The 22,051-nt window shown below is 42.4% G+C and overlaps 1 protein-coding gene across 1 annotated transcript; it reads right to left on the bottom strand.

Moving 5' to 3' along the window:
- Window positions 1-1,660: 1,660 nt before the first annotated feature.
- Window positions 1,661-8,193, bottom strand: kics2 (KICSTOR subunit 2). The gene is made up of 3 exons (XM_049567469.1): window positions 7,674-8,193; window positions 4,369-4,657; window positions 1,661-2,939 (listed from the first exon to the last, which is right to left on the bottom strand). Exons 1-3 carry the CDS (start codon window positions 7,903-7,905, stop codon window positions 2,120-2,122), a joined length of 1,341 nt encoding a protein of 446 aa, XP_049423426.1. The 5' UTR covers window positions 7,906-8,193; the 3' UTR covers window positions 1,661-2,119.
- Between the last annotated feature and the right edge of the window lie 13,858 nt (window positions 8,194-22,051).

Below are 22,051 nucleotides of genomic sequence, written 5' to 3'. Positions count from 1 at the left end.
TTGTGTTGCTACCTCCTCTCCCCTTGGATCTCTGCAAGTGATGTGAGGACTCTAAAACTTCACCTGAGCCTCCCTCGGCATATGGGTGAGTAGATAATGGCTGGATTTTCATTTTTGGCTGCACTATCCCTTTAAGGCTTTTACATACTCACAGGGCTGCAAGAAAAGAATGATGTCATTTTATTCTTGCAGCCGTGGTCTGGGAGTTCTTGCAGCTTGTTCTCAACACATCATCTGGACAGAACTTTTTTCCTTGTGTGGTGTCTGAGAACTATTGTGTGATTGGTCAGAAATTGAAGTGGGCGTGGTGCAGGAATTCTGCACTTGAGTTTCTCGTGAAGTATGAAATGTCCTGGCCAGAAAGAACTTTGTTCTTGTTCTTGGCACCTTGAGAAAAAGAAGAAATTTCTCTGTTCTTGATGAGTATGTGCAGGGCTTTACCCTAAAGGTGGACTTATACTTGTGCGTCAGCTCTACGCTGTAACATACGCACCTGGCCTACACTGTTGTGAGCATTTATACTTGTGCTGTGGTGTCTGTGTCACTCTGCAGTTACACCTCCAAAACACTAGTGGGTGGTGAAGGTTTCTGTTAAGTGCTGTAAAGTTTAGTTGATTTAAAACACATTAAACACACATTAAACATGGCTTAATAGAGACAGTTTCAAACACAAATCAGCTTCACTATAACTCGCAGCATTCACAGACAAACACTTGTCTTTATCTGGACACATTTTCCCCACAAATACATGCTAACGTTATTAGCACAAGCCTATGGCATTTTACATTGTATACATTAGCCTAGCAGCTAGCAGAGATTTGCTCTGCTCATATTTCAGCCAGGATAAATCACACACAGTGTGTGGAGGCTTTATTGTCTTCACAATTTATTGTTTCTTATCTGTGAAATTAAAGTAAATCAAAGCTTTGTTTCCACTGAGGGAAATGGTTTCAGCTTACAGAGACAGACAGGAGGTCTGCGTCACTGTGACACTGTGGAGTTACATTTCTGGGCAGGTGCACGTCAGGCTGCGGCATAAGCTCTGTGTCGACACCAATCCCACTCCTCGTACCTAAAACTAAAACTACCCACCCCACCAACGAGGGCAACAAGTGTTAGCCATCCAGACGGACAGGAGGGCGGGTCATTCCTTCGCTATCCTAGGAAACACAACTTTGCTTCTCATTGCCCATTGAGTTAGCACTGTTAGCTACTAGCCACCGGCTGAGCCACCTCCATGTTGAGAACCATATGTAGACAATCTGCTCAGCTCTGTGTCACAGCTGTAACAAAACGCCCAGTCTCTCCTGACATTTAGAGCTTGTAGAATCCAGTCATAACTTCCTGAAAATGTTAACACCTGATTAAAAATGTAAAAGAAAACAACAATAACATAAAATGTCCTGACTGATATTAAAGGAACATTTTCAGCAGTAATGAAAAACCTTTAAGGAGAATCTCTTTTTTTAACTCACGATGTAATAATGTTAAAACAGTGTATTTTTTTAGGAAACGTAACTTTGTGTAACTGAAAACATCTGACACTACTTTATTATATCAAAACGTGACCTGGAGGCTTCATGTAGAACTTTAATTAACGACAGATGTCTGTGTAAAGGTGCATTAAATTAAAGTTCCTACCAATCAATCAGTCGGCTCGTTTTATTACATCATTAGGTTTTATTACATGTTTAATCAGGTTGGAGCAAATTTTATGACATCGTCAGGACGTTATGACATCATCAGGGCTGAAACTAACAAATCATTTTCATCACTGACGTCAGTCAGTTCTTCAACGAGATGTTCAATCATGTCAAAGCTTTATTTAAATTGTATCAAGAACAGTAAATATGAGCTGTTCATAAAAATATTAATAAAACAGAACTTGATGCAAAATAATTAAAATCTTTAAATAAACGAAGGTTTGAAGCACTTCCAGCGTACTGCGTGTTGGGTCAGTGACACACGAGGTGTCGCTGCGTCTCTTTGGTCTGAAACATTTTTGGTAAAATGAGATTCAACGTGAACGACGTTAAACCATCCAGACGTTGGTCCACAGGAAGTTTAAGCATCTTATGAATTTGAAATGTTCGCAGGTTGATCGTCAGTTCGTCGTGTCTCAGCCCTTCGAGCCGGGTTTCAGGGTGCTGAACGGTTTCGAGTTCCTCAGCGAGCCGCAGATCTCCTGCAGGAAGGCGGCAATGTGCAGATCCTTCTCCGACTTCCTGCCGTCAAAGATGACCACCAGAGTGAAGTGCGGTTCGGGGCGCGTCAGGTAGTAGGTGCTCTGCACTTTATCGTCGTAGAAGTGCACCACCTTGTCCAGAGTGTTGAGCTCGGCGGCGCGGTCTCCCATCATCATGATGACGTTCGGCCAGTGCGTGAGTGGCCGCTCTCCTGACGGCAGGGACACCACGGCGGGGAACTGCTCCACGCCCTTTGGTGCTTCTCGGTACGAGTGCGGGTGGTGGTAGCCGTGGCCCTGGAAGCTCTCTGAGCCGCGGTTGTCGAACACCAGCGACACGTTGCTGGCGTCGTGTTTGCGGATGAAGGAGCAGATCTTGCCGTGGTAGTCCGGCGTGGTGCGCGCGGTCAGCGCTCTCATGTCAGCTGGCGCTGTCTGCCGGCTCAGGGCTTCGTGGAAGTAGAAGCTGAACTTTGCGAGGAGCATTGCCTGGAAGCGCTGCAGCCACACATACAGATGCGGCGGCTGCACGGCCTTCTGGGACTGACCTCCGAACAGATGCTTGCGGGTTTCTTTCTGCCGCTGGAACAGCTGACCCCAGGCAATGAGCTTGGAGTTGGCGCCGTGCAGGCTGAGCAGAGCGGGAAGGAAATGCCACTCGGACACCTGGGCCTGGCAGCGCAGTAACTGGGTCACCACGTCCACCTCCGTCTGGAAGCCCTCCTCCACCCGGCCCAGGATCGGGTGGTGGAACCTGGAGCGGCGAGGAACACGAGGTTAGTGAGAACACGAGACAATAAATGCACAAACAGAAGCTGACCTGATTTTAACGACCTGAAAACAGCCGTCACTTTGTCCTGCTGAGAATACATTTACATTTAAGTTCTCTCACACACACACACACACACACAGTCTATATTTGGGCTCCACATATTTCTGCAGGTCTGCTGACGAGCACATCACCTTCACCCCTCATTGCTCGGTCACATCAGTGATGTGTGGCGTGTCACGCTGCGTCCTGCTGCAGCTCAGTCAACAGCTCAGTCATGCAGCTTGTGTTCCTGTTACGGCGGCAGGACACGGTTCTGCTGACACGTCTCAGGGGGAAAGGTGGAATTCTGCGTTTGCTGGATTAAGCAGAAAGTTTTCCTCCTCCAGCCTCAATGTGTCACTCTCTTCTTTAAAGTTTGACTCTGATCGCACTCATTTCTCTCTGTTTGTTTGTAATCAGGTCACAGCAGAGATCTGTGGTGGAGGACGCGTTCAGGCTGTTTCTCCGCCTCTGTAAAGGTGTGTTACTAAATAACTGAGTCCTAAAACCTCAACTGTTGTTTCAGTACGGCTGTTTTTGGTTTTAATTTAATTAAACATGTATAAATACCCTGTAGCTGAGCTGCTGCACTAGAACAGCATAAAGTAGGAACAACCTCAAACTTGAACTGAAAACACTTGATTTTTGGACAGTTGAGAGTTCTTTGGTGCAGCACCGCGATACTTGTACTGTACTTGAGTATTTCTGCCACCTTATACATCCACTCCCCTCCATCTCAGAGGGAAGTATTATGTAAAATCTGATGTGTAATGCACAAAATCTGCTTTTTAAGTAATTTTATTCATTGATTGAGTTCTTAAAGGGATAGTGCACCCAAAAATGAAAATTCAGCCATTATCTACTCAGCCATATGCCGAGGGAGGCTCAGGTGAAGTTTTAGAGTCCTCACATCACTTGCAGAGATCCAAGGGGAGAGGAGGTAGCAACACAACTCCACCTAATGGAGGCTGACGGCGCCCCAGATTCAAACGTCCAAAAACACATCATTGAAACCACAAAATATCTCCATACTGCTCGTCCGTAGTGATCCACGTGTCCTGAAGCCCCGACATAAAAAGTTGTCCTCTGCAAGTGATGTGAGGACTCTAAAACTTCACCTGAGCCTCCCTCGGCATATGGGTGAGTAGATAATGGCTGAATTTACATTTTTGGCTGCACTATACCTTTAAGGAACTCAATGCAGGAATAAAATGACTTTGTGCATTTAAACATCAGATTTTACATAATATTTCCCTCTGAGATGGAGGGATTGTAAGTATAAAGTAGCAGAAATACTCCAGTAGAGTACAAGTACCCCAGCACTGCACCACAGTACAGTACATGAGTAACTGTGTTACACTCAGATACACACTTGGAGCTGTATTTATGCAGGACGGCCTCCAGCGTGGTGACCAGCTCGTCTGAGTTGATGCTCTTCTGGCTGCCCAGCGAGTGCATCTTCTCGTACAGGTCGGCCATCTCCATGCGGGCCTGCGTGAAGTGGCAGAGCTGCTCCGACAGGTGCGAAAGCAGGTCCTCCAGGTAGGAGGCGGAGCCCGGCTGGCTGTGACGCCCCATGGTCACTACCTTCCTGAGCTCGTTGTACAGGGAGGTGTAGATGTTTCTGATGGAGTCCTTACGGCTGAAGAAGGACTGGCCGCCTGCAGAGAGAGGAGAGAAGAAGAACTCAGTCTGACTGGAGAAGATGGTCGACTTCCTCCTGTGGTCATGTGCTGCAGCGCCATCTGGTGTTGGAGATATGAAGCTGTCCATCTCACACATGTTCAGGTCAAGGTAACAAGAATCTCTCAGGGTTCAACTTTTATTATTTACACAGTAAACATGAGGTTGTTACATCATCAGTGAGGGTGACCTGGTCTTTTTCTCTGATGGATTACATCAGATTATTTTATCTTTCCAGCTCAACTGTAGCTTCTAACATGTTACATTCAGTAAAGTAAAATACGTCTGCATTTCTCCATCACTGTTGTTATCATAGCTACGTTCTTCTGATTGCTGGTTATGATTATTTTGTTCATTTAAACAGTTCATATTCCTGTTATTACTGTTTGACTCATCATCTGTTACTTGAATAGGCTGTCATCCATTGTTATGGCTTCTGACTGCGTCTCAGTCTGTGTGATGTATTGTCTGCTGTGCAGAGGATTGTGGGTCTTAAAGGTCAGTAAAGCATGCTGGCGTACACACCGCTAAATACCAGCTTGCTTTCTCCATATGATCTCAACTGCACTGTCCAAGTCCAATTTTAATTTTAATCTGTTTTTAAGTCATATTGTGTCATTTTTATGGTTTCATTGTTTCTTCCTAATTTTTTAATTTATTGTACGGTGTCGGTGTAGAACATCCTGGTACTTCTGGCATAATGTAATTGAGATCCTGTGTAATGGGACATACTAAGTGTTTTTCTGGTGTACTGAACAGTACAGTCGTTTGAAGCACACAGAGACTTTCAGCTTGTCTCAAGTTTTGTCTTTGGGACAAAAGAAAATGAATCTTGTTTACAAAATGATTTATTTCTTTAAATATGTATTTTATCTTCTAGCCAGAATTTGTCGAGCCTTATTAACAGATGGTTTACCAGGAAGTGCTGCCTCTTACAGAATTGGAATTAACTCAGTACATTTACTCAAGCACTACACTAAAGGAAACATTAAGGTACTTGTACTCCATTACATTCATTTGACAACTAAAATTGTGAAGATTCAGAGGATTAATACTACATATAACTCAACTAATAAATGATGATGTAATATTACAGATGAATCTACCCAGCAGTAAGTAAAGTCCTTAAAATGAGCTGCAACATTAACCTGATCAACACATTTATGCATCACTTATAATCCAACATCATTAGAACTTGATATAATATCCTGAAACAGGCCATTCTGCATTATGAGTACTTTTACTTTTACTACTTTCAGTTAATCTTGATGCCAATATCTGAACTTTGAATGCAGGACTGTTATTTTTAAGAGTTTTCCTGCACTCTTGTATTCCTACTTTAACTGAAGTTAAAAAAACAAATCTGAATAATTCTTCCATCTCTCTGAGGAAAGATTTGTCTCAACATCATCGAAAATATGTGTGTGCATGACATGTGTAATCTGTAAATATACAGAAGTGTATTGCATTCATTTGACAAATTTAAAAAATCTGTTTTATCTGAGTTAAGAGAGCAACAGAACAACAGACGCTCTCATTCCTTTCTTGAGAGCTCGATGTAATGGAAGCAAACATGACCCGCTTGTGTCCAACTGATTCTGGAGAAACACTGCAGTGTCCAGCAGATCTGAACGGGCTTTCGTCTGAACAACCACAGAAGAAAGGAATGAAAGTGTCTGTTGTAACTTACTTAAAAAATACCACGAAAAACAGAAAAATAAAAAATTACTCAATAAAACAGATTTTTTTTATTTGTCAAGTGAATGCAATACGCTTCCGTAGAAATATATAACAGCTTCCACAAATACAAAAAAAAGATCTGCAAACTAAGAACAAATCGCAAATATAAAACAGAGCTGCAAATAAAAGAAGACTCTGTGTGCTTAAATGCAGGCCGATGGCTTACAGCAGTGAGGACGGGCCCAGTGCCAGATTTTACCTTTAAACAGCTCCTGTATATTTTATTGTATCGTCATATGATCAAATACAGACTTGACACTGGACAACATCAACATACTTGATCATCACTGCAAATCAGTACCTCAAAAAAGATACCAAATAAAAAATATATTTTTAAACAATAAACACAAATTTTAAAACAGATTGTGTAAAATAAACATATGATTTTGTTTCTACTGACTAGATCACTAAAGAAAAGAGAAACACTGACGGAGATAGTTTACCTTCTCGAGGGTATGTATGACAGCATTTATATTTCAATGTGTGTTCCTCTTTGAACACGACTGATCTCTGAGGTGGTGAGCTAAACGTGGCTGCTCTACAGGCAGCGGGCCCTCTAACCCCACAGGCCCCAGTGCAACCACAGCACCTGTACTGTCTCTATTCACGTCTTTGCTGCAGGCGTTCAACTGAGAGTCACAAGTTAAGACTGGATTCAAAACTATCTTTAAGTTGTAAATGTTAAAAAAAAGAATCATCAATCAATGTTTTTCAGTTATTTATAAATGATTAAATGTAATTTGTGTATTTGCAGCTTCGTTTTATATTTTTGGGGGGTTACACATTTTATTCTGTATTTGTGGAAAGTGCGTTATATTTACAGATTACAGATGAACACACTGAGTGTCAGTTCAGTGTGTTACTGTCACTCTGCACAGCAGCACACAGTGAACGACATGTTTCTCATGAATCCAGGTGGAGCAAAGAACATGCAGCCAACAGGACACTCGTCATCAACAGGACGACTTTAAAGTGCAATAAAGTGCACTGAGAATAAAACCTGGTAGGTTCAGAGCAGTAAGTGTTATATAGGGATAACTGATAAACCAGCATAATAATAATAATCGATGTGCTCACATAAATACCACTGACACTAATGATTCTCCATGTTCTGCTTTAGCTGAACCTTCCACCAGCCTTCACATGTAGGAAGCTGAATATTTCCGATGCTAAAACACACACTATTGCTAATGACACAGCCTCCCTTCATGTGTCTCCCTCCTCCTATGAAATATATAACATATATGTCGTTACCCATTTTCTGTCCGAGGAATGTCATGTTGTGATACGCCTTCTCCGCGGCGGCCAGGTGAGCCAGAGCGGCCAGCAGCGCGGCCCAGATGGCTCCGGCGCTCTTGCTGCTGTCCTTCTCCTTCTCCACGTAGTCCTTCGCCCGGTCGAAAGAAAACATCCCGAGCTGCGTGAAGAAGCTCTCCAGGATGGCCCGCTCCCGGGGCACGGGCCGCAGCTCCTCCACCTCCGTCATGCCGGGCAGAGATCCTCCCGGTAACCGACCGACTGAAGCAGCCTGTCAGGGCGAGCTAACGGCTAGCTAACTGTGTTAGCACTGTGACAGAGAAACGTCACGGTGAAAAAACATCATTATTTAAATCACAAACTCACAGTTTACTGACTTTAACACGGGCTGACGTTATTCTAAAAACGTCCCTTATATAATAACGCCTGTAAATGCCTTCAATGTCAATTTAAACCGACAATAAATGTAAAAAATTGTCAGTATCCAGCTAGCTAGCTAACACCCCGACGCCATATTGGCTACACCGGATATAAATACTACGGCAAGCCAAGAGTACCAAAAAGAATGCGTTTGGAGGAGCTGCAGTAGAGCTGCAGTTTCCAAACGTTTTCCTTTATCTCCTGAGCTGCAGCTCATGTTTTCTATGCATTTTAAATTTCTCCCAGATATTTGTGATTAGTAGGATCTGATCAATATATAAAAACAAGCACTGTCTTTGAACTGGAGGTATTTTTTTGTTTCTAAGGTGAGACACTGCGGGTGAATAGGGTAAAATAATAGATATCATTATGAAACTTCCTCAGTTGATTACTTCCAATAGCATGAAAAAAAAATGTATTAAAAGTTTTAATGTTTAATTATGCACATTAGGCATTATCTCATTGAATATGCGCTAATCTGCATATATATTAGGAAGATAAATCTGAACACCTGATAAAGCCAGTTGCAAAATGCTTTTTTTCATTTTGTTTACATATAAGATGAAAAAAAATACAGAGGGTTTTAAGGATATCTACTTTTATTACCTATAAAATCAAAACATACTGTCCATAGCCTTAAAAAGTTGATTTTCGCCATATTTTTGGGAATAAAATGTCACATAAATCAGGCTAGGAATGATTTATTAAAAAATCCCTGTGTGAATATCTTCAGAATATAGCTAGGTGTGTAACTGGAAAGTTTGGTGTACATAGGTGCCACAGAGGCTGAGACGTTCCACTTGGAGTGTGGCAAAAAACTCATTTTGGGAAAACGGCATTCAAAGATTTACATAGGGGAATTTAATACATTTCTATTGGAAACAATTGCTCACAAACAGAATAAATGTTCAGGCCCTTAGTGATAATGATAGAGTATATTTCAATTGATCATTTAATAACATGACATAAGGCCTACAGCTGTAGTAGCCCAACTAATAAACATGTTGGCCTACACTGCACAATGCTAACTGTTTGGTAAATTCAGGAGAAACTTACTGCCACAAAGTAGACAAAATGTAATAAAATAAATGTCTAAATGTATAATTTAAATTTTTTTCTTTATAGCAGTTTGAAAGAACACATATTCAACCAGTAAACTAGCCCAAAATCTCAAAGTTGACCACTGCATGAAAAATGCCACATATGGGGACACTGGGTTTATTATTTATTGTCACGAGTATGTAATATAGTATTACAGTTTATTGTAAAGGCAAATACAATATTTTATAATTAAAGCTGTACAATTAACCCACATAGTGAGCACAATAACTAAAGGAAGTTTGAGTCAAAGGAGCGATTTGGGTGAATTTGCAGCAGATTATTTACTGTGAATATTCCACGATGAGTTTTCCTTATATTTTTACAAACACTGAATGCAAAACTCTTCAAATTCAGTGTTCTCTTATCTCTCTGGTTGTTTTAACACTGTAGTTTTCTAATGCAGGTCGAGGCTGTGCAGCAGAGAGTGAAGGCTCTGAGAATATTAACCTGAGACTTTCAAATTTTTTTTATCTTAAATAATAATTCATGGCCAACAGTGTTTAAGTTGTTTTATAGCCGGTACACACTGTGTGATTCTGGGCTGTCCCAGATGAAAGATGGCCATCGTGGGAGAAACATGGTGCTATCTTTGGTCGTGGCTCTAAGGCGGTGGTCTTACGTCGCGCTGTGAGACAGGTTCAAGGACGGCCGTGTCAGTGTCTTGCGACCAAAGATAACCTGAGATAAAATTCTGACAGTGTCAGAAATTTAGGATGACTATCTCACAGTGTGACAGCTGCTACGACCTACGTCTACTAATCAACCAATAGAAATGCAGCAGGAAATGACACAATGGTCACCATGACACCGACGCTAAACCCAAACACATGATCGCTTGCTATGGAGGCAAAAGGAACAAAAAGAAGTGTGTGGAAAGTTTGGTGGAGCTGTGGCAGCAGAAGCCTTGTTGATCTGATGTTTCCTCCAGCTGCTATCATGACCGCCAGAAAAAGACGCTGCATGGAAGGAAACTGCGGAGGAACTGCAACTTCCAGGTGAGCAAGCTACCTATGGTGGCGCAGATGGATGACGTACGCTGATGACATTGCAGACTGACGTACGTCGTAACCTGTGATTCAGTAGTAAACGGCCACCGTACAATCTGCACACATCAAACTTGACGTCGTACCAAAGTTTATTAGATCCACGTCTCACAGTGTGTCATGCAGTGGTCTGATAAGACTGATAAAATCACACAGTGTATAGAGGGCATTACACCCTTTAAAGTCAAGAGGGTGTCTTGACCTGAGTCGTGACCCTCAGGTTGAGAACCAGTGCAGTAGAGCTAGACAGAACTATGGGGTACTATTGTTCTCTTATAAATATTACTTACAAATGTGTGTGGAGCGTTGTATAACTGTGCAGTACAGACAGAACGCCATGCTTCAAATTATTTTTTAAGGTGTTATCGCACAATCACACGTTTATTATTACACTATCCCTAACACTAACCCTTTTCTACAACTAAACAGACAAAACTGAGAGAGTTGTTTTTGGCCCCAAAGAACAAAGATCAATAGTCAGTGCTCACCTTGACGCCATGACACTAAAACCTACAAATCAAGCCAGAAATCTTGGTGTAGTTCTGGACTCAGACCTAAATTTCAATAGTCACATTAAGACAATGACTAAATCAGCCTACTACCACCTTAAAAACATAGCAAGAATAAAAGAATTTCTGTCTAAAGATATAGAAAAACTTGTTCATGCTTTCATTTTCAGCAGGCTGGACTATTGTAACAGTGTCTTCACAGGCCTGAGTAAAAAAATCAATGAGACAACTGCAGCTCGTCCAGAACGCTGCTGCCAGAGTCCTCACCAACACCAAGAGAGTGGAGCACATCACACCAGTGCTTAAGTCACTGCACTGGCTTCCTGTGTGTCAAAGGATAGACTTTAAAATCTTGTTACTTGTCTATAAAGCACTAAATGGTCTCGGGCCTAAATACATCTCTGATATACTTGTACATTATGAAGCATCCAGACCCCTCAGATCATCTGGAACAGGTTTACTCAGTGTTCCCAGGATCAAAACCAAACAAGGTGAAGCAGCCTTTAGTTTCTATGCTCCCCGCCTGTGGAACAAACTTCCAGAATATCTGAGGTCGGCTGAAACTGTCAGCTCATTTAAATCAGGGCTTAAAACATTACTATTTACTGCAGCTTACCAGTGAACTAGATATGTAACTTATTGTTAGGATAATCTGTAGCTATTGTTTTTATATTTGTCTGCTGTTGCTTTATGTTTGCTTTTTAAATGCAGTTTCTGCACTGTTTTTCTTGCTTTTAGCGCTTGTTTTTAATGATCTATTGTTCCTTTAATGTTTTATCTTAACGTATTTCTCTTGTAAAGCACATTGAATTGCCTTGTCTATGAATGGTGCTATATAAATAAAATTGCCTTGCCTTGCCTATCGATAAAATGATTTTTGCAACTTGGAACACAAGAAAACAAAAGTTGGTTTTATTTCATTGTAAAAAAATTTTTTTCCCTCTTATTAGGCTGCTTATAATGTTTACCAGAGATCAGGAGTGCCATGGCAGCATGTAGTGATGGTGTCTGTCAACTGTAGCAACTGATCTAAGCAGAAGTCCTTTTATTTCCTGGTGATAACTGGTTCGTTACATGGTTATCACGAGATGACAGCATTAAAAATAATTAGAAGCACAGCTGTCCTCGGCTGCTGTGGTACCTGTAGGTGTGTGGGCTCACATTTGTACAGGTGCAACAGATCTGTGAGGCCTGGTGTTCAGCTTCAGGAGGTCGTACACATTTACTAACGTCAGTGTATACTAGAGATTTTTGTTCACGTTTACAAATCTCAGTTTAAATTCTTTTACAGGTTCACACACCTGTTGAGACAGTTTCACAACCCTCCTCACACGTCTGTGTCTCTCTAATAATAACCACATATATATTCTAACAGCAAAGCAAACTGCAGTCTGCATCTCTGCTCTGTCTTTGATTTCATGTATGTGTTCACTGAACACTCTGTGGTTTCCTGGTTTTGCCCACTGGGGCTCAGCACGACCAGTGAGATCATGACTGTGTTTTATGGTTTTAACCCAAAGCAATTCCTAGAAATGAACATTCAGAGGAAGCAGATCACGTGCTGATTCTGCTGAAGAGGTTTTATGAGATAGTTAACATGGTGAACAGCCATGACTTTGTAGAGTTTGTTCTGCTGAAAGGTCAGAAATAATTGTATAACACCATAATGCAACATTTCAGCCCTGCTACATGCAGCAGCATGACTCTGTGAATGGCGATGTGTCTCAGAGTGAATTGGTCTGCTGATCCAGTTCACACTGAAATATCTCAAAAACTAATGAATGGATCACAATTAAAATTTGTGCAGACATTAATGATCCTCAAACCTCTCCCCCTGCACCACCTGTAGGTCAAAGTTTTCATTTATCCTGTAAAATATCTCAACATCTACGTGATGATTGGCACCAAATGCATGTCTGTAGGGCTGCACCCAGCAATTATTCTTATTGTGAATCTGGAACTGAATCAACCAAATAATCATTTAGTTTAAAAATATCAGAAACCAAACAAGAAGCTGAGGTGACATCGTCAGATTTGGTTTGGTTAATCTTTCAAATTTAAGAAGCTGGAAGCAGCAGACGATGGCATGAGGGGTGGTGTTGATGATCAGTTAGCTGGTCGGTCCAACTCTTTGGTCCATACTGAAATATCTCAACAACTGCTGCCATTTATTTTGTAGAGACTGGTGGTGCCCAGAAGATGAATCCTACTGACTCTGATCATCCCCTGACACTTTCTCTAGTGTATCCATGCAAGTTCTAATTAGTAGAGCTAGACTGCAACCTCATCACCAGAATAGCTGTTGGCATTGTACAAAATACTTTTCATATCTTGCGGATATATTGCAAATTAACGTTTCAAATTTAAGTTTCATGATGTGACAACACTGTGGTTAACATGTGGTTATGTTCAGGCACAAACAATACTTGGTACTGGTTAGGAAAAGATCAAGTTTTGGCTAAAAGTCCCCTGTTCCTACAAACATGGCTGCACATGTCCAGACCTTTCATCAAAAAATATCCAAATTTGTTGTTATAAACACAACTAGCAAGGTCATGAACTCTTGTCAAAAATTACCCACTTTTATTGCCGCAAACACAGCTAGCAATGCTATGACCTATCATTACAACATACCTGCTTGCATCTCAACAAACACTGCTGGAAATGTCCAAATGTCCCGTGAAAAAATACCCACTTTTGTTGCCAAAAGCCTATCGTTTGGCAACAGTAGCAATGTCCCAACCTATCATTAAAACATACCTGCTTGGATCGCAAAAAACACAGCTGGAAATGTCTCAATGTCTTGTTAAAAATATTCACTTTATTGCCACAAACATGGCTGGAAATGTCATGACCTGTCTTTGAAAAATACCTGCTTTTGTCACTACAGTTATGGTGGGAAATGTCCCGTCGTCTCGTTAGAAAATATCCACATTTGATGCCACAAACACAGCTGGCTATGTTACAACCTGTCATTAAGAAATACCCACATTTGTCACTGCAAACACAGCTGGACATGTCGTGACCTGTTGATAAAAAATAGAGTTTTTGTTGATGTGGAACAGAGCTGCTGTCTGCTGGTGATGGATGTCTCACAGAGGTGCCACCGTCCCCTCCACCCACTGATGAGAAACTCAGCTCACAGTCATGTAATCTGAGTGATGTCATAGGTATGAAACGCATGCTACATATGTGTGGTTTGTACAGTGTCAGTATTTTATTCTCACATGTAAAACTACTGAGATTTTACAGTGATTATCTTGGTGACATTCAACAACTACATTTCCCATGAGCCTCTGACACACACATGCTATCAAACCTCCCTCTCTCCCTCTCTGTCTTCAGGGGTGGATCTTCGCTGCCTTTAAAAACGTGTCAGCAGCATTAAAATGAGCAGAAACCACTTTGACTCTCATCCTCCTCGGCTCCTCCCTGCTCGGTAGGTGACATCATCTCCCCTCCTCCCCTCCTCTCCTCCTCTCCTCCTCGTGTGCTGTGTTTTTATGATTTGTATTTTCAGATAATTTGACTCATTTTTAGGCGATAACGTTGACTGACCAGAACCAGACTCTTATTATCGTTGCAGTTTCCTTTATTTGCCTTTGAGCAAGGCACTGGGTTCATTTTGGTGGTAAAGCCACAAAGAAACCTCAGATTAATGTTAATAATTTCACATAGATGTAAAATATAATATACAGATGTTTTCAAGCGGTGAGCATGGTTTTATCTTGCAGCCTCAGTTGTATCTGTGAACGGCTGCTGGACGAGTTAAACACCTGCTGGAGATGGAGATGCAAACTCTGAGTAACTTCATCGCAGATACAAAGTCTGAATTGTTGTTATTGTTGTTGCCAGAAGAGAGAACGTCGTCAAGGACCACATTTATGAAGTGAAATATATTTTCAGGAACATAAAAATGCTCTGTTTCATTACAAAAAACCCAAGATAGTCACGGACAATAAATACATTCATTTTGAGAGGAAAAACAAGTTTAAATTTTGTGGTTATAATTTTAATGGTGGTTTGGATCACACGTTGTGCTTTTAAAAACATTGGCAGACGAACAAACGCTTGGAGAATCCTTTTAATGGGAGACAAACACATCAAAACACAAATCACTGCATTGTTTTTATCTCATCACTCTGATGGTGTGATGAAGGTCCAGAGCTCAGCGTCAAGGTGTAAATATTAACATGGCACTTTGCTTTCAGACTGAAATATATCTGCTGAATGGATTACACAAAAATTGATGGCTGTGTAAAACCTTCCTGAAAACCAGTTAAAATCAGTTTGTTCCCTTTTTGATGCAATCTGTTCAAAGACAGTCCTTTGTTACAGTCCATCACTGACCCTCAGTATGTCACACAGTAAAAATGGCGACGTGCAGCAGCAGTTGTTCGGCGTGCTTTGGTTTCTAACCTGTTGGACTTGGCTAATGTTTACGAATCAACTCTTGAACTTGAAGCGGCTTCAAGGGATGGTGCCAAATGCAAGTCTTTATGCCTCTGCGCTGGTGATCACACCGGAGACATTACGCCGATCAGCCAAAACATTAAAACCACTGACAGGTGACTTGAACAACACTGATCATCTTGTTACAATATAATGTTCTGTTGGGAAACCTTGGGTTCTGACATTCATGTGGAGGCCACCTGACATGCTCCACCCACCTAAACACCAGTGCAGACCAGGTACCCCCCCCCCTTGTGGCAGCAACACTCAGCAGTAACCTTTGACCTTCAACCACAAAATTCTAATCAGTTTATTCTTCAGTCCAAGTGAAGTTTGTGCTAAATTTTTAGGAAATTCCTTTAATGCATCCTGAAGATATGGCATTCATAAGAATGAGACAGATGCAAGGTCACAATGACCTTTGACCTTGACCACTAAAATCTAATCAGTTCATCGTTGAGACCAAGTGGACGTTTGTGCCAAATGTTTTTAAATACCTCCACGGCATGAGATACTGTATTCACGGGAATGGGATGGACAGATGGACGGATGGACAACCCAGAAACATACAGCGATCAGCCAAAACATTAAAAGCACAGATGAAGTGATTAACATTGTTCACCTTTTTACAGTAAAATATTCTGTTGGGAAACCTCTGGTCCTGGCATTCATGTGGAGGCCACCTGATGCGCTCCACCCACCCGAACACCACTGCAGACGAAGTAAACCCCTTATGGCAATGGGACTTGTCGATGGCTGTTGCCCCCCAGCAGGACAATGCACCATGCCACACCACAAAAACTGCTCAGGAATGACCCGAGGAACATGACAGAGACGTCAAGGCATTGACCTGGCCTCCAGAGTCCCCAAATCCCAATCTGATCAAGCATCTGTGGGACGTGCTGGTACCCCACCTCACAACCCACAGGACCCAAAAGATCTGAAGCCAATGCGTTGGTGCCAGACACCAAGGGACACCCTCCAGAGGTCCTGTGTCCATGCCTTGACAGGTCAGAGCCAAGTCCAGTCCTAGGAGGACCCACCGTGGATGGGGGGTACCTCTGAGGTAACAGCACGTCCCTCAGATGTTCGATCAGATTGGGATCTGGGGTATTTGGAGGCCAGGTCAACACATTGAGCTCTTTGTCTAGTTCCTTGGGTCATTCCTGAGCAGTTTTGGGCTGTGGCATGGTGCATTGTCCTGCTGGGGGGCAACAGCCATTGACATGTGCCATTGCCATAAGGGGTTTACTTCATCTGTAACGGTGTTTGGGTGGGTGGAGCGTGTCAGGTGGCCTCCACATGAATGCCAGGACCAAAGGTTTTCCAGCAGAACATTATATTGTAACAAGATGATCAATGTTAATCACTTCACCCACCACTGCTTTTAATGTTTTGGCTGATCGCTGTATGTTTCTGGGTTGTCCATCTGTCCATCTGTCTATCCCATTCCCGTGAATACAATATCTAAAGAATGTCATGGAGGAATTTTTTAAAATTTGGCACAAACGTCCACTTGGACTCAACGATGAACTGATTCGATTTTAGTGGTCATAGGTCAAAGATCTTTGTGACCTTGCTTATGTCTCATTCTTATGAATGCCATATCTTAAGGATGCATTAAACGAATTTCATAAAAATTTGGCACAAACATCACTTGGACTGAAGAATAAACTGATTAGAATTTGGTGGTCAAAGATCAGTGTGACCTCACAAAACATGTTTTTTGCCATAACTGAAGAATTCATTCACTAATTCTGATCAAACTTGACCCAACTGTCTAACAGGATAAAATAATGAAGGTCAAAAGGTCAAAGGTCAGCTTGACTGTGACATCATCATGTTTTAACGTCATATCTCAGGAACAGAAGGGGAGACATTTGGTCAGATACTGAATTGGTGACTCTAATCTTGAAACTGTGCTGATTGTATAGATCTTCTGTGTGTGAAGCATCCATGTTTTCACTGACATGGATGGAGACTGTCAGAGACACTAGACTGGTGGGCGGAGTCATACAACCACAGGGTGGACTGGTGGGCGGAGTCATACAACCACAGGGTGGGCTGGTGGGCGGAGTCATACAACCACAGGGTGGACTGGTGGGCGGAGTCATACAACCACAGGGTGGACTGGTGGGCGGAGTCATACAACCGTGAGGTGATATTTCTAGTTTTTTATAATATGGCAAAGTATTGACACGCCATTCTTTTCTCTCTGATTGGCCAGTACTCACAGCCCATTGTTTAGGTTTAGGCACAAAGAATGAGAGTGGTTAGGGTAAGAGCATCATGGTAAGAATATCAGGGTAAGCCAGTCAGAGGCAGAGGAGGATAGAGTGGGACAGGTTTTGCCTTCACCATAGGAGGGGAGAAAAACACTGCATGCCGGAAGCAACAAACTTTGTTAAGGGTGATTTTAATAATTGTAAACCAGGAAAGTTCTTAGAAATCCACTCTTAGATCTCAACTCAGGATGTCGGATCACAACATAGTATATTTTGTTCTGTCCCACAAAGTGGTCTTGAAGAAAGACAAGCTGGAACGACATTCAGTTCCAGTCTGGACAGAGGTTTTAGTCTTAGTTGCACAGACTGGGACTTGTTTATAAAATGTCTGAATGAACTCACATAGACTGTGTCTGCATATGGCACCACTGAGGACTTGGGCATGCCCTGAAAGTCAGTTTCCATTTAACCATATAACAAACCATGGGTCTCCAAATCTGCCAGTTATTCATCAGTCATCTTCTAACCGCTTCATCCTCTTGACATCGGGTGAGAGGCAGGGTTCACCCTGGACAGGTCGCCAGACTATCGCAGGGCTGACACATAGAGACAGACAACCATTCACACTCACATTCACACCTACGGACAATTTAGAGTTACCAATTAACCTAGTCCCCAATCTGCATGTCTTTGGACTGTGGGAGGAAGCCGGAGTGCCCGGAGAGAACCCACGCTGACACGGGGAGAACATGCAAACTCCACACAGAAGGGCTCCCACGCCCGGGATCGAACCGGCAACCCTCTTGCTGTGAGGCGAGAGTGCTAACCACCACACCACCGTGCCGCCCAATCTGCCAGTTAATCAGTGAAATATCAGTTTTAACCCAGGGCGATGTGACTCAGTACAGAGAACTACAGAAGCCAGTTAAAAAGTAATGATGTAGGCACGGACATGTCCAATCGCCTCTCTGTCAGTTCTGCTGAATCTGTGCTGTATCTCCATTATGAAAGTGTTGATGGTGCTTTTTGTGGTTGGTGTTGGATGATGGTGGCGTGCGGCTGTGAGTCATTCATGAGGATGAGGAAATCAAGTCACCAGTGTGTAAACTCTTCTGCTGTTAATCACAATCTTCAACAACCATGTTGGATTTTAAATGCAGCTGAAGTACAAGACACTTTGCGCCGTATTATGGGGAACATGAACATTCAGGCTCAGCAAAGTTAAGTGGAAGCATATCTTGTGAGGTCAAAGTCGTGATCAGCTGCGTTACCTTCTAAGTCCGGTCGGGGGATCACAGCGTCTCTGGGTGAATGATGCCAATTTGGGCTGTGTGTGGCTAGCACCGCTAGTAGCAGCAGCCGTCATTTCGTGCAGGTTAACATCCAAATGCACATGTTGAATGTGGTTGCGCATTGCTGCAGTCGAGTGATTATAAGCCTTTTTTTTCTGGCACATCCTACATGCTACCTTGTTTTCATTTTCGAGATCAAAGTGCTGCCAAACCGCACTGGTTTTGTGAGAGGACATCTCTCCAATTTCCCACCGTGCTGTTTTAAAACTTCAGTCTACTTGAGCATTACCGCGGGGAGGGCGACTGCTGTCTGACAGCTCTGTAGCACCCACTAGTGGCAGGCGGCTGCATGACAGTTAAGCTGCCTTGTACATGAATAAAACACTAATAGGTTTAACGGACTAATATTTCTGGTGCCGACTAGCGAAGGCGCGGATGTTCAATCGTTTAGACGTCTAATTGCCTACATCCCTACTCAAGAGTTCCCCTTAAGGTTTCCTTCAGATGGGTGCTGGTGGCTTAGTGGTAGAGCAGGCGCCCCATGTACAAGGCTGTTGCCGCAGCGGCCCGGGTTCGACTCCAGCCTGTGGCCCTTTGCTGCATGTCACTCTCTCTCTCTCTCTCCCCCTTTCACGCTTGTCTGTCCTATACATTAAAGGCTAAAAAGCCCCAAAAAATATCTTTAAAAAAAAAAAGAAAAGGTTTCCTTCAAATGTTTACTTAAGGATTCAAGTTTTTCTCTTATCTTGGTCTCATACTTAAGAAATTGCTTGTTGCACTTAGTAACCAAAGTATGGACAAAAACACAAAGTACCTCTGACTCCTGCAACGTGGTTGAATTTATGGAGATAAATGAGAAAACTCAAGGCATCCTCAGAGGAGTGTTCCACGCTCGGACACGTTTTCTGATAAGCAACTGATTTTGCACTTTAAATTTTGGCAGAAGTCAATTTATGAGTGTGACAGTTTGGAGTTGGATCACACAACTTTCCAAAGCCCCATTACAATTAATTATTGCTCTGCGGTTTTATGCAACGAGATCTCTCAAGTTAGTCATTTGCAAGGTGATTTAAGTCTAAAGTGTCAACCTTAAGGAGCAAACTTAAGGTGCTTTTTGCAACTGGCTCGTGGTTTTCAAATGTACAAGTCAAATGTAAATATCAAGGAAAGAACTGGACGACCTCTGTGTCACATCAGTTTCCAACGGGCTATCAGAACTAACGTCCTAGAGGAGGTGTGTGCTTTACGGTGAGTAAGGACTGGTGTGACAGTGGGAATATGAGGTGCTGTGGGGGTATAAACACTCTAGAGTCGCTGCTCATGTTCAGGAGGAGCGACCATGTGGCCATCTTGTTGAGGTCACGATGTGTAAACAAACTACAAAACTTGCCGCCAGTCACGGGAGACATTGAGCTAATCAGAGTTTGGAGCACGTTCTAGGACACTGCTATCGAAGTCACTGATGACGTCAGAAATTCGCTGAGTTCAAGCTGCTGTCCGCTCTTCTTCTGGGGATGAGGTGACCTGGAGGTGGGGACTCAGGTGGAGGGCCCGTGGGCTGTGCTAGCTAGCTAATTCTTGACTCATTTGTGGGCTGATAAAAAAGATTAGATCAAACTCAATGCCCCATTTCATAATTCCAGTGCTAAAAAAAAGAAAAAAAGAAAAATCCTCGTGATAGAGAAAACACTGACGTGAAATAATTTGTGATCTTGTCATTTTAACTGTCTTGATTACCTGGCTTGCTAACACGGACGAATTGTTAGCTAACAAATGTAGAAAAATGCTGTCGAGTGATTAACGTCATTTAATTCACCCAGACTTAAGGGTTGATCTGGCTGGAAAATTCATCAGCTTTCAATCTGAAAATTACTTATCAGCTAATGTTACAAAGCAACCCACGCCAGATCAATGCAGGGTAGCTCAGTTACAGCTATTTGGCTAACTTTCATTATTGCTAGCAAAATACTATCTGAGTGGCTATGTCAGTTGGCTAGCTTGCTAAATTGATTCACCAGCTAATGCGATCTATGAAACTAACTTAGGTATTATGACAAACAGTGTATATTTGGCCATCAAGAAATGATGTACAGTACAAAGCACGTTCAGTTAGCCAAGAGTGATGCAAGGGCGCCTAGCTAACCATAACCTGAGGTAACGTTAGCCAGCTAGCTGTAACTTGGCTACTTTTTTTGTGGATCTACAGTTGGTTGTTTCGTAACGTAAGCTAAAAAAATAATTTGCAAACGGCAAGCAACTTAGTATCATGGAACAAACAGTCCAAATGAAATATAGGAACATTACAGATAATACAGATCTAATTTATTTTCAGTTTTCTACCAATGTGATGATGGTCAGTAACAGTTAATCTTGTTTTCCTACTGTTCTGGTCGATGCCCAGGTGCTCGTTTGCTTGGTGTTGCTAATGTTAAGTATTTTCTAAGAGTTACCTTTAATTAGTTAAAGGGATAGTGCAGCCAAAAACGATAATTCAGCCATTATCTACTCACCCATATGGCGAGGGAGGCTCAGGTGAAGTTTTAGAGTCCTCACATCACTTGCAGAGATCCAAGGGGAGAGGAGGTAGCAACACAACTCCACCTAATGGAGGCTGACGGCGCCCCAGATTCAAACGTCCAAAAACACATCATTGAAACCACAAAATATCTCCATACTGCTCGTCCGTAGTGATCCAAGTGTCCTGAAGCCCCGACATAAAAAGTTGTTTGGAAAAACCTCATTTGAACTCTGTTTTTAGCCTCACTGTAGCCTGTAGCTCTGACTGCCTCTCTGGGCACCACGCTCACGTGTGTGCGCTTGCGCAAGACCGTGAGACGTGGGCACCGCCTTCATGTGTGTTCACGTGCTTTTGCTGGTCTGTGAGCGCGTTTTGTTCAGCAGTACAAATATCTTAATGATGTCGATGAGGTGTGTAGAAAAGCCCATCAGCAAGTGCATTTTGATCTTAAGCTTCAAAGTTTTATCGTCGACAGTACTCTCATGACAATGTTTCATCGCTGCTTTATGTCCTCACCTTTTTAAACTGGTACAGGTTGTTCACCCTCAAAAGTAGAAACAGATTGCAGGTTTTTGTTAATGTGTGCATCAGAGGTACATCTTGAATGACCTTCCTCATCTGTCATCTTAAAGATGGCCTCGCCAACCCCTGTCTAAGGATTTCAAGCTACTCCTGTCTGGCCACAGATACCATACAGTAGAACTCATTCTCCCTGCTGCTATTGACCTTTTAAAAACTCAGTGTTTATTATTCTGCGGGGTCCTTCTGGCTGCACATCAAATTGTTCCTCAGAGATTATTAAAATATCCTTGTTC

This window comes from Epinephelus fuscoguttatus, linkage group LG22, assembly GCF_011397635.1.
Source record: "Epinephelus fuscoguttatus linkage group LG22, E.fuscoguttatus.final_Chr_v1".
NCBI lineage: Eukaryota > Metazoa > Chordata > Actinopteri > Perciformes > Serranidae > Epinephelus > Epinephelus fuscoguttatus.
The sequence above is the reverse complement of the archived record's forward strand: the minus strand, read 5'-3'. Positions and strand labels throughout refer to the sequence as shown.